General features: G+C 44.8%; 1 protein-coding gene across 1 annotated transcript; it reads left to right on the top strand.

The window, feature by feature from the left end:
- Nucleotides 1-724: 724 nt before the first annotated feature.
- On the top strand, nucleotides 725-3,396 carry CYP26A1 (cytochrome P450 family 26 subfamily A member 1; the record flags this gene model as incomplete). The annotated part of the gene is made up of 7 exons (XM_083866397.1): nucleotides 725-913; nucleotides 1,111-1,335; nucleotides 1,424-1,711; nucleotides 1,831-1,980; nucleotides 2,319-2,453; nucleotides 2,664-2,816; nucleotides 3,004-3,396. The coding sequence occupies 7 exons, from the start codon at nucleotides 725-727 to the stop codon at nucleotides 3,343-3,345; spliced, it is 1,482 nt and encodes a 493-aa protein (XP_083722523.1). The 3' UTR covers nucleotides 3,346-3,396.
- Between the last annotated feature and the right edge of the window lie 9,179 nt (nucleotides 3,397-12,575).

Raw genomic sequence — 12,575 nt, 5'->3', positions numbered from 1 at the left:
TTCGAGGTGAGCCAGGGGACAGCGGAGGCTCCGAGCCGGTGTCGGCACCGCTGCGGCTCTGCTCAGGAGCTCCCCGAGCTGCCCCAGCGCGGGGGACCCTCCGCTCCGGCCGCCCCCTGTCCCAGCCCGGCGCCCCCCGGTCCGGCCGCTCTCTCGGCGCTCTCGTTCATGGCGGGCGGGGGAAGGAGCGGACACAGAGCCCGTCAGTGGACACAGAGCCCGTCAGGGCAGTGCCGGGGGAAGGAGCGGACACAGAGCCCATCAGTGGACACAGAGCCCGGGGTAGGTGTCTCCGACAGCCGCGCCGCCGGCTGCGGGCATTTCTGGCTGCAGCCCCGGTCTCTAACGAGCATCGGCGATAAATCCGAGGATGAGAAGGCGGTGGCGATTCGACCACCGAGTGTCGGCTGAGGGGACGGCCCGCAGCCCGCTCGCCCAGCGCGGTGCAGGGTCAGCGGGTCCGGAGCCGCCCCCGACAGCACCTTTCCCTCCCCGGCAGAGTCTGCCACGGGTAGGATGCGCCGCGCAAAGCAAATAGTTAAAGATTTCGGGGGGAGGAGCTAGGCCGCAATCCGCAATTAAAGATGAACTTTGGGTGAACTAATTTATCGGACCAAGGTAGGGGTGGGCAGCAACCTGGGAAGGGTATAAAAGGCGGCCCGCGGCGAGCCCAGCCCGCGCACTCTGAGCTCCCGGGGGGCCGGGCGGGAGTCCTTCCCCAGCCATGGGCTTCTCCGCCCTGGTCGCCAGCGCCCTGTGCACCTTCCTGCTGCCCCTGTTGCTCTTTCTGGCCGCCGTGAAGCTCTGGGACCTGTACTGCGTGAGCGGCCGCGACCCCAGCTGCCCGCTGCCGCTGCCCCCGGGCACCATGGGGCTCCCCTTCTTCGGGGAGACGCTGCAGCTGGTGCTGCAGGTAAGGCCGGCCGAGGGCGGGGAGCGGAGAGGCGCCCAGCTGGAGCCGGAGCTCCTCTGGCTGCAGGGGAGGGAGATGAGCCGTGACTTTGACAGGCTCCGCGCCCAGGTGGGAAAGAGCCGCTCTCCCTGCCTCTTCTTCCTCTTATCCTTTCTGAAATTTATTTTATCCTTTCTCCCCTCTCATCCCCTGTCTAGAGGCGGAAATTCCTGCAGATGAAACGCAGGAAATACGGCTTCATCTACAAGACTCACCTCTTCGGGCGGCCCACGGTGCGGGTGATGGGCGCCGAGAACGTGCGGCACATCCTGCTGGGCGAGCACCGCCTGGTCTCGGTGCAGTGGCCCGCCTCGGTGCGCACCATCCTGGGCTCGGGCTGCCTCTCCAACCTGCACAACGGGCAGCACAAGCACCGCAAAAAGGTACGGCCCAAGGCGGGCGGGGAGCGGGCGCGGCGGCCCCGGGCGCGGCGGCTGAGCCTGTCCCGTTCCTCCCCGTCCCCCCGGGCAGGTGATCATGCGCGCCTTCTCCCGGGACGCCCTGCAGCACTACGTGCCCGTCATCCAGGAGGAGGTGAGCGCCTGCCTGGCGCGCTGGCTGGGCTCCGCCGGGCCCTGCCTGCTCGTGTACCCCGAGGTGAAGCGCCTCATGTTTCGCATCGCCATGAGAATCCTGCTGGGCTTCCAGCCCCGCCAGGCCAGCCCCGACGGCGAGCAGCAGCTGGTCGAGGCCTTCGAGGAGATGATCCGCAACCTCTTCTCGCTGCCCATCGATGTGCCGTTCAGCGGGCTCTACCGGGTAAGGCTCACGGCAGCCCAGGAGAGGAGAGGTGCCCCTCGGCCGGGGCTCGGGGGATGGCGGGGGAGGGATGGCAGTGCAGCCCGAGACCCACAGCGCTCCCCCTCCCGCTTGGTCAGGGCCTGCGGGCACGCAACATCATCCACGCCAAGATCGAGGAGAACATCCGTGCCAAGATGGCCCGCAAGGAGCCCGAGGGTGGCTACAAGGATGCGCTGCAGCTGCTGATGGAGCACACACAGGGTAACGGGGAGCAGCTCAACATGCAGGTAAGGCTCCCCACGACTGGATTCATCTCTTTCTCTCAGACCGTCTGAGAACATCACACTTGCCTTGTGGGTACTAAAAGAAAGAGCGGGAGATGCTCTGCTTTCTCCATGAAATAAACCAGCTTGTGTTGAGCACCAAGGTGCTGAGGGGCAGTCAGGCTGTTGGATGGGGAAACGTGTCCACAGGGAGCATCAACACCACCACCAACCCCCCTATCCTGCCCCCTGGGTGTCTGTTCTAGTTTGGGAAAAATGTACAGCATTGCAGTGGTAGAGTGGGCCTGGTAGACATACTGTGTTCAAGGCCTGGTTTATGCCTCTTCTATCCTTTGTGTAAGGAGTTGAAGGAGTCTGCCACAGAGCTGCTGTTTGGGGGCCATGAAACCACTGCTAGTGCTGCCACGTCGCTGATCGCCTTCCTAGGGCTCCACCATGAAGTGCTGCAGAAAGTGAGGAAAGAACTGCAGGTGAAGGTGGGTGTCTTCCCCAGAGGCATTTCACAGGAGGGGGCAGTGGGAGGAAGGTACCTCCAGGACAGGTATTCAGACAGGGCTCCCTTTGACCCAGGTGGTGCCCTACTTTTAGGGGTGGCAGGAAAATACTGCTTGTAGCTGAGGGGAAGCTACTTTTGCAGTGCCCTGGTGCATGGTTCATGAATGTCATGGCAGCATTTTCCTTCCTAGGGGTTACTGTGCAGTTCTAACCGAGAGAAGCAGCTGGACATGGAGGTCTTGGAGCAGCTGAAGTACACAGGCTGTGTCATCAAAGAGACCCTCAGGCTGAGCCCGCCTGTTCCTGGAGGATTTCGGATTGCACTCAAGACCCTTGAGCTAAATGTAAGCAAGGTTTGGGCACAACTCCTCAGAGCAGCTGCAAAGTATTTTGCCTTCATGTAGCCTGTCTGCCTTAGAGTGACCTGCAGGAAGCCAGGAGGGGAGGTGGGGTGCACTGATGTGTCTTGTCAGTTCACATTATTTAACACAGCAAGGTGCTCCACATCTCCTTTCTGTTCTTTTTTTATAGGGTTACCAGATCCCTAAAGGTTGGAATGTTATTTACAGTATCTGTGATACACACGATGTGGCAGATCTCTTTACCAACAAGGAAGAATTTAATCCGGATCGCTTCATGTCTCCGTCTCCAGAGGATTCCTCTAGGTTCAGTTTCATTCCTTTTGGTGGGGGCTTGAGGAGCTGCGTGGGCAAAGAGTTTGCAAAAGTCCTTCTAAAAATATTTACAGTGGAGTTGGCTCGGAGCTGTGACTGGCAGCTGCTGAATGGACCTCCTACAATGAAAACAGGCCCCATAGTGTACCCTGTGGACAATCTGCCTACCAAATTCATAGGCTTCAGTGGCCAAATCTGAGAGCTCAACACTCACCTCTGACTGGATTTCTATATAGCATTTAATATGTACATAATAACTTTTTATAGTGACAAAGGCCTTTAAATATTTAAAACTTGTAAATGTACAATAGTTATTTATGTCTTTTAAATATTTCAAGAGGCTATGATATTTTTTTCCCCCAAGCACTACAATTATGGGTCTCTGATTCATAATTAGATAATGTTATTTCTATAGAAATAAGATTCCCCCTATTTAAAAATATCATTGAGAGCTGGCCAGCTAAGCATTTGAAGACATTTCAGGATGGTGTATGTATTAAGAAATATTCAAAAAGCGTTCAAAACAATGGTAACTTGCTACTCATCCAAATTACCTGAAATGGTTATTGTTTGAGAATGTTTTCAGTATTATTTGTGTCTAGATTGTATGTTTAATGTGTGAATTTTAAGTTTGATAATAAAGTTTATTTTTGATGATCCTCTGTATGAAGATCTGTGTGTATACTAGAGAGTAACTGAATCAATGTGGCTCTAGGGTTTGGAAATGAAGTCTGATCTGCTTCTGTGAATGAGGTATTTGCTATTTTTGTGTTCATAACTCTCCCCTCCTTCATGTGTAGTTGCTTGTGAGTAGTTAATTGTTATAAATTTTAGCTTGTAAATGCAAGAACAGTACAAAACCACATGCTGAAACTGCATGGAGTAATGGCAAGTGCTACAGGTCTCTTTATTAAGCACATCATGTTAAGCCACAGTAAATAAGAAAAGGAAAGCGGAAAAATGTCTCATAAATCTTTCTCTGGAGTTGGTAGAGGAAAAAAAATTCATAAATGTCATCTCCTCCCATATTACTGCTGACCTGTGTAAACAGACCACTGAATCTTGTTCGTGTTGAGCTTGCTGGCTATGAATTTTTACTTACAAAGGTGTCTCTTATCAGCTGGTAGAGCAAATAAAATCTGCTTATTTCTCCTTGAAATGCAGCAGCTCTGACTAGGTCAGAGATAGAGCATGCATTTGGTTTAAGAACTTCTTTCCTGGAATTCAGCAAAGTGAAAGCTAAAAGGCAGGCACTAATGTGAATTGATTAACAGAGAATCAACTGTTGAGATGCAATTCCCCAGGGGTGTGTAAGCAGGGCAGATAAAATGCCCTAGGCATGACCCCTATTTTGGCTTAACCATAAGGGGTTTTGTGGCCACCCCCTCTTACTACACCTATTAGTCTTCTCTCAAAAGTCAAACAACATAGGCTGGCTCTATAAACATCTACAAAGTAAACCAATGTAATTCAGTTCATGAGCACTTGGAGCACCATATAGAATAATTAAACTTTTTGTTTGCTTCTGGAAAACAGTCACTTTTTTTATTTTGTTCTTCCAAGATCAAAATTAAGGACAGAGCTAAGTTGCCCAAAATAGCTGCAGGTGCTTAATAGCATCATTGAGGTTTGGAATTACTTTTTAAGGGGTGTTTCTATAATGCATTTGGTATGTTTCCAGCTAGCATTTTAAACATGGGAGCTTCTAACCTATGGCTTTAGATACAACCTACATTTGAGCATAGCTATCAGGAATTTTTCTTGTTCAATTTTTTGTAGCCCCAAAGTGCATTCTTTTTAGATTGCACCTGAGTCTTCTTGGCAATATTTAAAACCTTAAATATATTTTCCTGTGCAAACTTCTTGTACTATTATATTTCTCAGGGACTTGACGAATAACCTCAGTTTAAGACTCCTTTATTACCAATACAGTAGTGGAAAATTGCAAACCTTGATCCTGATTTGATGGTGATCTGGAGTCTGGAGAACAGCAGGACTCTTGTCTTGGTATTCTTTACTAACATTTTCTTCTGTAACATCAAAACATTCTCCAAATCCAAATAGATGTTGATATTCTTTAAATGTCTTGTTTGTTTTTAATTAAAGTATTTTATATGTGGGAACTTTTTGCATGGTCTTCATATTATTTTAGTTTATATTTTAATTTTATGAAGAGTAGGAACCTAAGTGCTGTCTGGAGAATACAAACACTTTCACAGTGTAAGTCTAAGGTCATACGTGCAAGTCTTTCATTTTTGGTTTTGAGTCAAGTTTGCATGGCTTTTATGTTTGAAGAAGAAAAAAAATCATATACTTAATTTGATTTTGTCTGGACATCTGGGGGCACATCCTCAGCTGCTGTAAATCATGACAACATAACCTATGTTAGGTACTGCCCCTGTAATAATTTATCTCTGTAGCTAAGAGGTCTGTCACTGCTGTGCAATTTAGGCATCCTGGAACTGGCGTTAAACAAGCTACCTTGAGAAATGGTAGCGGGGTAGCTACAGTAAAACCGAGCTCAGTGTGGGTTAATTGCTAAAATATTTGCCCAACTTCTTGAGCAGGTTTTACAACCCCTGCTAATCTCCTGTATGCAGCTGTATTTTGACAGCTTGGATGCTGGCTGCAGACCAGTTTCAGGTGAGCTCTGGTGTGAGTGTAGCTTTGCCTGCTCAGCAGAGGCTGGGGTGGGCACATGCTGAGACTGTGGTTGCTGTTTAGGTGCTGCCTGTCTGCTGCACTCTGAGCCCCCACCCCTTTTGTTATGCTGAGTCCAGGAACTGATTTTGTTGAAAAATTACCTATCAAAAATCTAATTGCTTTTTGGGCAGACCAGGTCCTCATTCCAGCTCCCCACATGAGCATAGTTTGTGCTGGGGTGCTGCACCGAGACAGGAGGCAGAATATTTCATATTCCTCCCCTTGGTTAGCCTGTTATTTAAAAGAAAAATATTTGACCAGGTCTTTCTTCAAAAAATCACAATTTAGAAGTGCTGTGCCTCGGTTCTGGAGTAAAAAGCCATAATTTATATGGAGCATGCTGGTTCTTCCCTGAGGAAGTTAATAGGACCCACACTTCTCCTAAAACCATGTGAGTAACAGCTCCTGCCAGCCAGCAGCACCTCCAAAGCTTAGAACTTCTGAACTATCTATTCAGTGCTAAGTCTGTTGTTAACAACACACAGTTGTATCTATTCTTTAATCAAAAGGACATTTAAGAATAACACTGGTCTAAATTGGCATTGAGGAATGCTACTTGATAAATCAATACTTGATTGAAAGGTAAGAGCATTTTCAGATAAGGTCAAAACAGGTAAAAGTGAATTTTGCTAGTGGTTATATGGCTAAGAATAAAATGCTGAAGACTCATTGGAAATTATTAAAAATAACTTTATTTGGTTTATCTATTTTGTCCTTATGAAACAAAGATGTTTCTTTGCTGAAAGCAGGTTGCTTTCAGCAGTGGAGCTGGGAAAGATTTTCCTTTGTTTTGGTTCATAGAAGCACCTATTCAAGGGCAATATAATTTGAAGTCTTGTATGCTTAAGGTTTTGAACTTACTTTTCTGGAATTTTATTTTTTTTTTTACTTTCCTTAAAGGAGTCTTTACCTGGACCTTGCAAGATGAGAGGCTGATAAAAAGATTTTCCTTCTTTCTGCCCCATTTAAGTATATTGTATGTTTTCTTAGTTTATTCTGTTCAGCAATTTAAAATAACCTTTGGAGGGATACCAAGAAAAATACTTAATAATATGTAAAATACTTCACCTTTGATTTTCAAGTTGTACTTACCTAAATGCTATAGGAAGTTTTAAAAAAATGTTTTTACAAATCTGAATCTAGCCATCTCTGAGAACGGAACACTGCTGTGTTTGGTTAATTCTACACATCTGCAGAGGTTTTCAGGGTGGATGCTGATAAAATAATATGCCTGTCTTTTAAAAACTAATGTGCGTAAAATTAGAACCCTGGATCCAACTTTTTATTTTTTTTTTTTTTAGTAATTGAAATTGATTTTATGAGGTATAAATTCTAAAAATTTGCTCTCTATCTCAAAGGGAGCTGCACTGCTTAGACTTTCTGAAAATCCAGTGTTATTTTTGATATAGTGTTAAATACAGGTTAAATAGCCCGTGTGTAAGCAACCTACTGTGGAATTTCTTTACCTGAAAATTGTTGCATATCATCTTTCCTAGAACAGTCTAACAGGATTGTATGCAAGACTACTGGATCTTTTACAAGGCTATGCAGGACATTTGCATAAACCAAACTTTAATCTACTGACTTTAGGCAAAGATTTTGAATTTTTAAAACACAGACACAAATCTTGTGTTTGAGATATACTGCTGGTATGTTCCAGGCCCAAATTAGTGAATTTATTTATGGCCTAAAGGTACTATGTTACATGTAGTTGTACTCTATTATAACAAGAAAAGAGTGGGGTGGGTTTGGATAGCATTTAATTGAGATAGTTTTGTTTGCCAGGTGGTTTGTATTGTAAATTCTCTGTCAAATTATACATCCAGCATGCAATGCAAAACATATACAGATTAGCAGCAAAAATTCAAAAAGTTTATTAGTTGCAACCATTAGAGTGATAGATTAGGAGAAAGGAAATGTAACTGGCAGCAAGTTTAGAGAAGACTCATTACTAGACTGGCTTGCTTCACTTGTTTAATAATGTCTTACAAAAAATGTTATATGAGAAGTTCAATGAATAATGCAGCCTTCATTAAGTTATGTAAATGAATGTAGCTTCGTGGGTGGGTTAGAAATAAAATATTTAACAAATCTGTTTACATCCAAAGAGTAAAAGCAGCGGAAACAGCTTTTAAAGAATCTGAGATTTAAATATTTAAAAGGTGACAGACAAGAGAACTTTCGTAGTAGGACATAATAGTGCTGTTTTAATAGGTGTTTACAGCTTGCCTCTCAGTTGCAACATAGGCAGGGCAAGATATTAAGTATTCTCAGCTAATTAAAGTGTTATTTGTCCCTTTATTAGCAGTCCCAACATTGCAGTTTCACTTGTATGCTGTTAGTGCCCTGGAGACATACAGAACTTGTGTGATTTGCAAGGCTGGAAGGATCATTTTAGCAAAAGTGACTTATGGTGTACTTGTTTGCCAGGTCATTTTTTTCACAAATACTCAATCATTCATATGTTGCTAGATTTCAATACTTTTCTTTTCCCCAGTTTATGACCATTTAGGAAAGCCTTAAAATCCATGGGTTAAGACTACGCTGCTGTGCAGGACAACTGTCACACCATGAGAAAATGATAAACCCAGGACTAAATCAGGCATAGACAACTTGTTCTCCTACCACACCCACAAATGCCAACCTTTCTCATGCTTCTCCCAAAGCAAATCCTTGGATTTGGGCCTCACAGCTTACGCAGAAGGTCAAAGATTGTTGGAGGCTGTTTTTGAGCAAAGGGGGGAATAAATTCCAGAGCTGAGAGCCTCTCACAGGATCTCTCCAGAGATAAAAGTAACCAAAATGCAGTCAGCACCATTTGCACTCTTGAGTAGGAGGCAGGCTCCTAACTTTCTGAGGCGGTGGGAAGCTGGAAAGGTTGGTGTAAATACAGAGATGTGGGTCCTGAGCAGTGCTCTAGGTGGAGTTTAAGAAGGAGATGCACATAGGCACATATCTACCAAGACTTGTTAAGTCATCTTTGTTAATGCTGCTTTAAATGAAATAGCTTCCCTCAGGAATTGTTATTTTGAGGGGAAAAGCAACAACTTAGGTTTGGGATTTTTTTTTCTGCTTGAGCTCTATGGGGTCAATACCAATTTGGTGTACCTTTATCTCAGAAATATACTGCTTTTGTAAAATATCAGCAGAACAAACATGTTTTCAAGATAGAATTGGAATTTTCCATGCAATTCTAGTAGGTCTTGGTTTCCTTGGCTTGCTGGCTTAATTGACTTAAAGAAGCAAGAGGCTGTTGTGTGCTTTACCTAATAGCCTTTATTTTCTATCAGAGCCCTTCTGAAAGAACTAACAGCTTATATCCTTTGGGAAAGCAAGGAAAGGACTGCATCTTGCCCTGCCAGCAAGAGTAGCGCCTGCCTATGTGAATAGAGTTGGGTTTTTTCCCCTCTTACTTAAAACCTACATTGTACACCTACTCATCAGATACTCTGCTTCTCTCCAAAGCTTCCCTTGGAAGCCTCGGAGCCACGGAGTAATCGGAAACTGCTCCCTGACCTGGCAGTAGCCTCCTCATTTGTGAATTGTCCTTAACTTTGACAAGAATGGAAGGAGATAGGGTGGGAACAAAGGGGAACCAGCAGTGAGACAAACAGCTCCCCTGCTCCAGCACCACACTACTGCCCTGGCTGCCTGACACAAAGGTGATTTTCACCCTGGTGTCATCCTCCTTGTCCTGCTGTCTTTGATTCTTAGTGTCACTATATTAAATATGTATTATTGATGTTAATGATGTTGCCTACAGCACTGCAGCAAGCTAGCACATGCATTATAAATCCAGCAGTTAAAGAGAAAAATTAATTAATTTTGCTTGAAGTGATGGCATGTCCTGATGTTTTTGCTCATTTTATGGCATGAAATGGCTCAAATTTGTGACATTTCTGAGGGAACTTTTGCTTTGTGACTAAGAGCATATTGATCTTTGAAATTCACTAATTGTCAGTCAGTATTTCTAGAAAATAATTGCAAATTTCAACCACAAGGACATGCACAGCAAAGTAAGTTTTACAGAGACCAGTTACTCGCCTGCAAAGTGGAACCATCCACTTTTTATGGAATTGTCTTATTGTTCTCTTTCGGATACTGCTAGTAATTTTTTTAATAATCAGCAGTTTGGAGATGTACTTATTATCAAAGTATTCATGAGGAGAGAAAGGAGACAGGCTGAGCATGCTGATGTGGAAAAACGAGAATCCTTAAGCAGTCAAAGGTACTTGTTTATTTTGGTGGCTCCTTGGTGATTGTCCTTTTCACCTTTTATTAACCTGCAAATGGATTAGTCCTCGTAAACTAAAGAGAAGAGACCAGTGCACAACCCAGTGCCCCAGAGATAAGGTCACAAAGAGGGGACGTGTCCCGAGTACAACCTCGGAGAAGAAATAGAAGTCTGAAGGCATTTACACTAGGCTGCCATCGCGCTTTACTAGCCCTTCTGTGATTTACCGTACCAGTTCAACTGCTGACACCTTTATGTCCCTCCCTCCTATCCCAGCAGGCCACAGAGACACAGTCCATGATAGATGCTGGTGAACTTTTCCTCTGATCACCTTCTGAAGAACTTTCCCATAATCTATTGTTTTCTATCACAGTGGAAAACAAAACAAGGGGGGTTTTTTGACTTTCAGTTACCAGCTATTTTGCCCTAACTTTAAAGCAATGTACTGAATTTATTACATCAGTGTGAAAGAAGTTTTAAACTCTTGTCTCTTTATCCTACTCCCTGAACTTAACATGGTCCAGAGTAAATCAACGTAATTGCTGTTAGACCTACATTGTTGCTGGAATGTTTTATATTCCATGTTGTCAGTTATTTAGAACAGTTAATTGAAATTGCAAACATAAAGAGAGGAAAGCTACAGTTAAGAAATTAACTTTTTTTTTTTTTGTGCCTGTGGCTACTTGTATGAATTATATAAAGAGCCAACATTAACTTTAATGTAAGACCAAAAGGGTCTGGAATATCTAAAAGGAAAAGTACATTTGTGGATTCAAGGCAAGTATTTCTTTTAATTGACTGATAAAAATACCCATTCTGGATTGAGCTGACCTATTGTTCTTCTTTGTAACTCCAAAACATTTACTGAAATTTCATATTTGCTTCTAAATAAATAGATGCCACGGGCTACACCTGGTTTTGTCTCATCAAAATTCAGCACCAGTACTACAGCATGAGGGGGAAAAGAAAGTCACAGCAATATTAACAAGGGGTATATTGAAGAGACTGCTCTTGGAAGAGGGGGAAGCTGTGCCACAAACTCTCCTGAGTGTGCTGTCAGCTGAGTTCCTTGCTCCTGCAGCCTGCAGAAAGGCTGAGAAGTGCATACAGAAGCATCAGTACCTGTGTAACAGGGAGTTACAGAGTGGCTGGACTGGGAAGGAGATATCCAGGGAAGGCTAAGTCAGCACTGGTCAATAATGTCCTGATTGCAGTGCTGATCAGCTTCATCCTTTCAGCAGAGAATTAGGCTTGAGGACATCTACCATAAAATGCTCCCAAATATGTTTCCCCAATCTTGTCCAAGGCTCTCTGTTCTCTCTGGGTTGTGAGTGTTGCAGGCTCAAAGTTGGTGGGTGGTGTTTGTTTTTTTTTTTTTTTTTTTTTTTTCTTCTGTAGAGGAAGATTTGGCCTAATGTCTTTTAACAAATTAAGTATTTGTCTTGCTATTTTTCCCTTTTCATGGTCTCTAAGCCCAGCTTCTGGGCTCTGCTGTCAGCATTGCTGGCTGTTGTTTTGGAACTGTAGTTCTCAGCACAAGTGGCAAAAATACAACTGAGTGATTATAAACCAATCTTGTATTCCTGAATTCCTTAAAATTGATTGCTTTATCTGGCACCATGAAGCCTGCAATCAGGTTTAGACATGGAAATATTTACTCACACGGTACGTGGGCAAATGTATATAGTTATACATCTAGCTGTATAAAGTCAGGTAGAAATATGAAAAAAATTATTTTCAACTTCATTTTACCTAAACTACACAAAGAAATACAGATGCACTGTGGACATGAAGCTTAACCTGTCGCCTTTAAAGCACAGTGTGTGTCCCACCTGGCTTCTGCTCCTTTTTTTCTGTGTTTTTCCTGAAGGCTGGAGGAAGGACAAGAGTTTTAGCAGCAGCTTCTTGACCAGCCACAGCAGAAAAGGGGCAGGAGTGCAGTCAGGCCACCAGTATAGGTGCCTTCGTGCCTGCTCAGCTTGTTCAGTGGAGGGGACATAAGTTCCCTAAGAAAACAGCAAGTGGGGAGCAGAGAAACCCAGCCCTTTGCTGCTGGCTCTACCCAACACTTGTGAGCCCTGCAGCTCCTGCAGGCTGAGCTGGCACAGGCACCAGGGCCACCTCCCTGTCAGCTTCCTCCTTCCCCATCTTCCTCTGATCTCCTCCTGCATGTCCCTGATCCCTCATATCTGCTGCTGCACTGTGGCTTCCCTTCCCTCCTGGAGGATGCTGTGCAGAGGGTAAGCGCAGTTCACATCCCCTCTGCTCCCTGCACCTCTCCCCTGTACCGGGTTTCCCTTTCTCCTCACGTCTCTTGGCGGTGCTCACGGTGGCCCTGTGTCCCTGTCCATAGTCTCCCACCATTCCCGTCTGAATTGCCTTCCTCAGGCTCCTACCCCTAGTGAAGGCAGACTCTCCGGTCTTTATTTGTCTGGGAAATGGCTCATTTAACTGGGACAGGGAGGCTGGGCAGGGATGAGAAAGGGCCATTG

This window comes from Zosterops lateralis (assembly GCF_965231275.1).
Source record: "Zosterops lateralis genome assembly, chromosome: 8".
NCBI classification, from domain to species: domain Eukaryota; kingdom Metazoa; phylum Chordata; class Aves; order Passeriformes; family Zosteropidae; genus Zosterops; species Zosterops lateralis.
The sequence above is the reverse complement of the archived record's forward strand: the minus strand, read 5'-3'. Positions and strand labels throughout refer to the sequence as shown.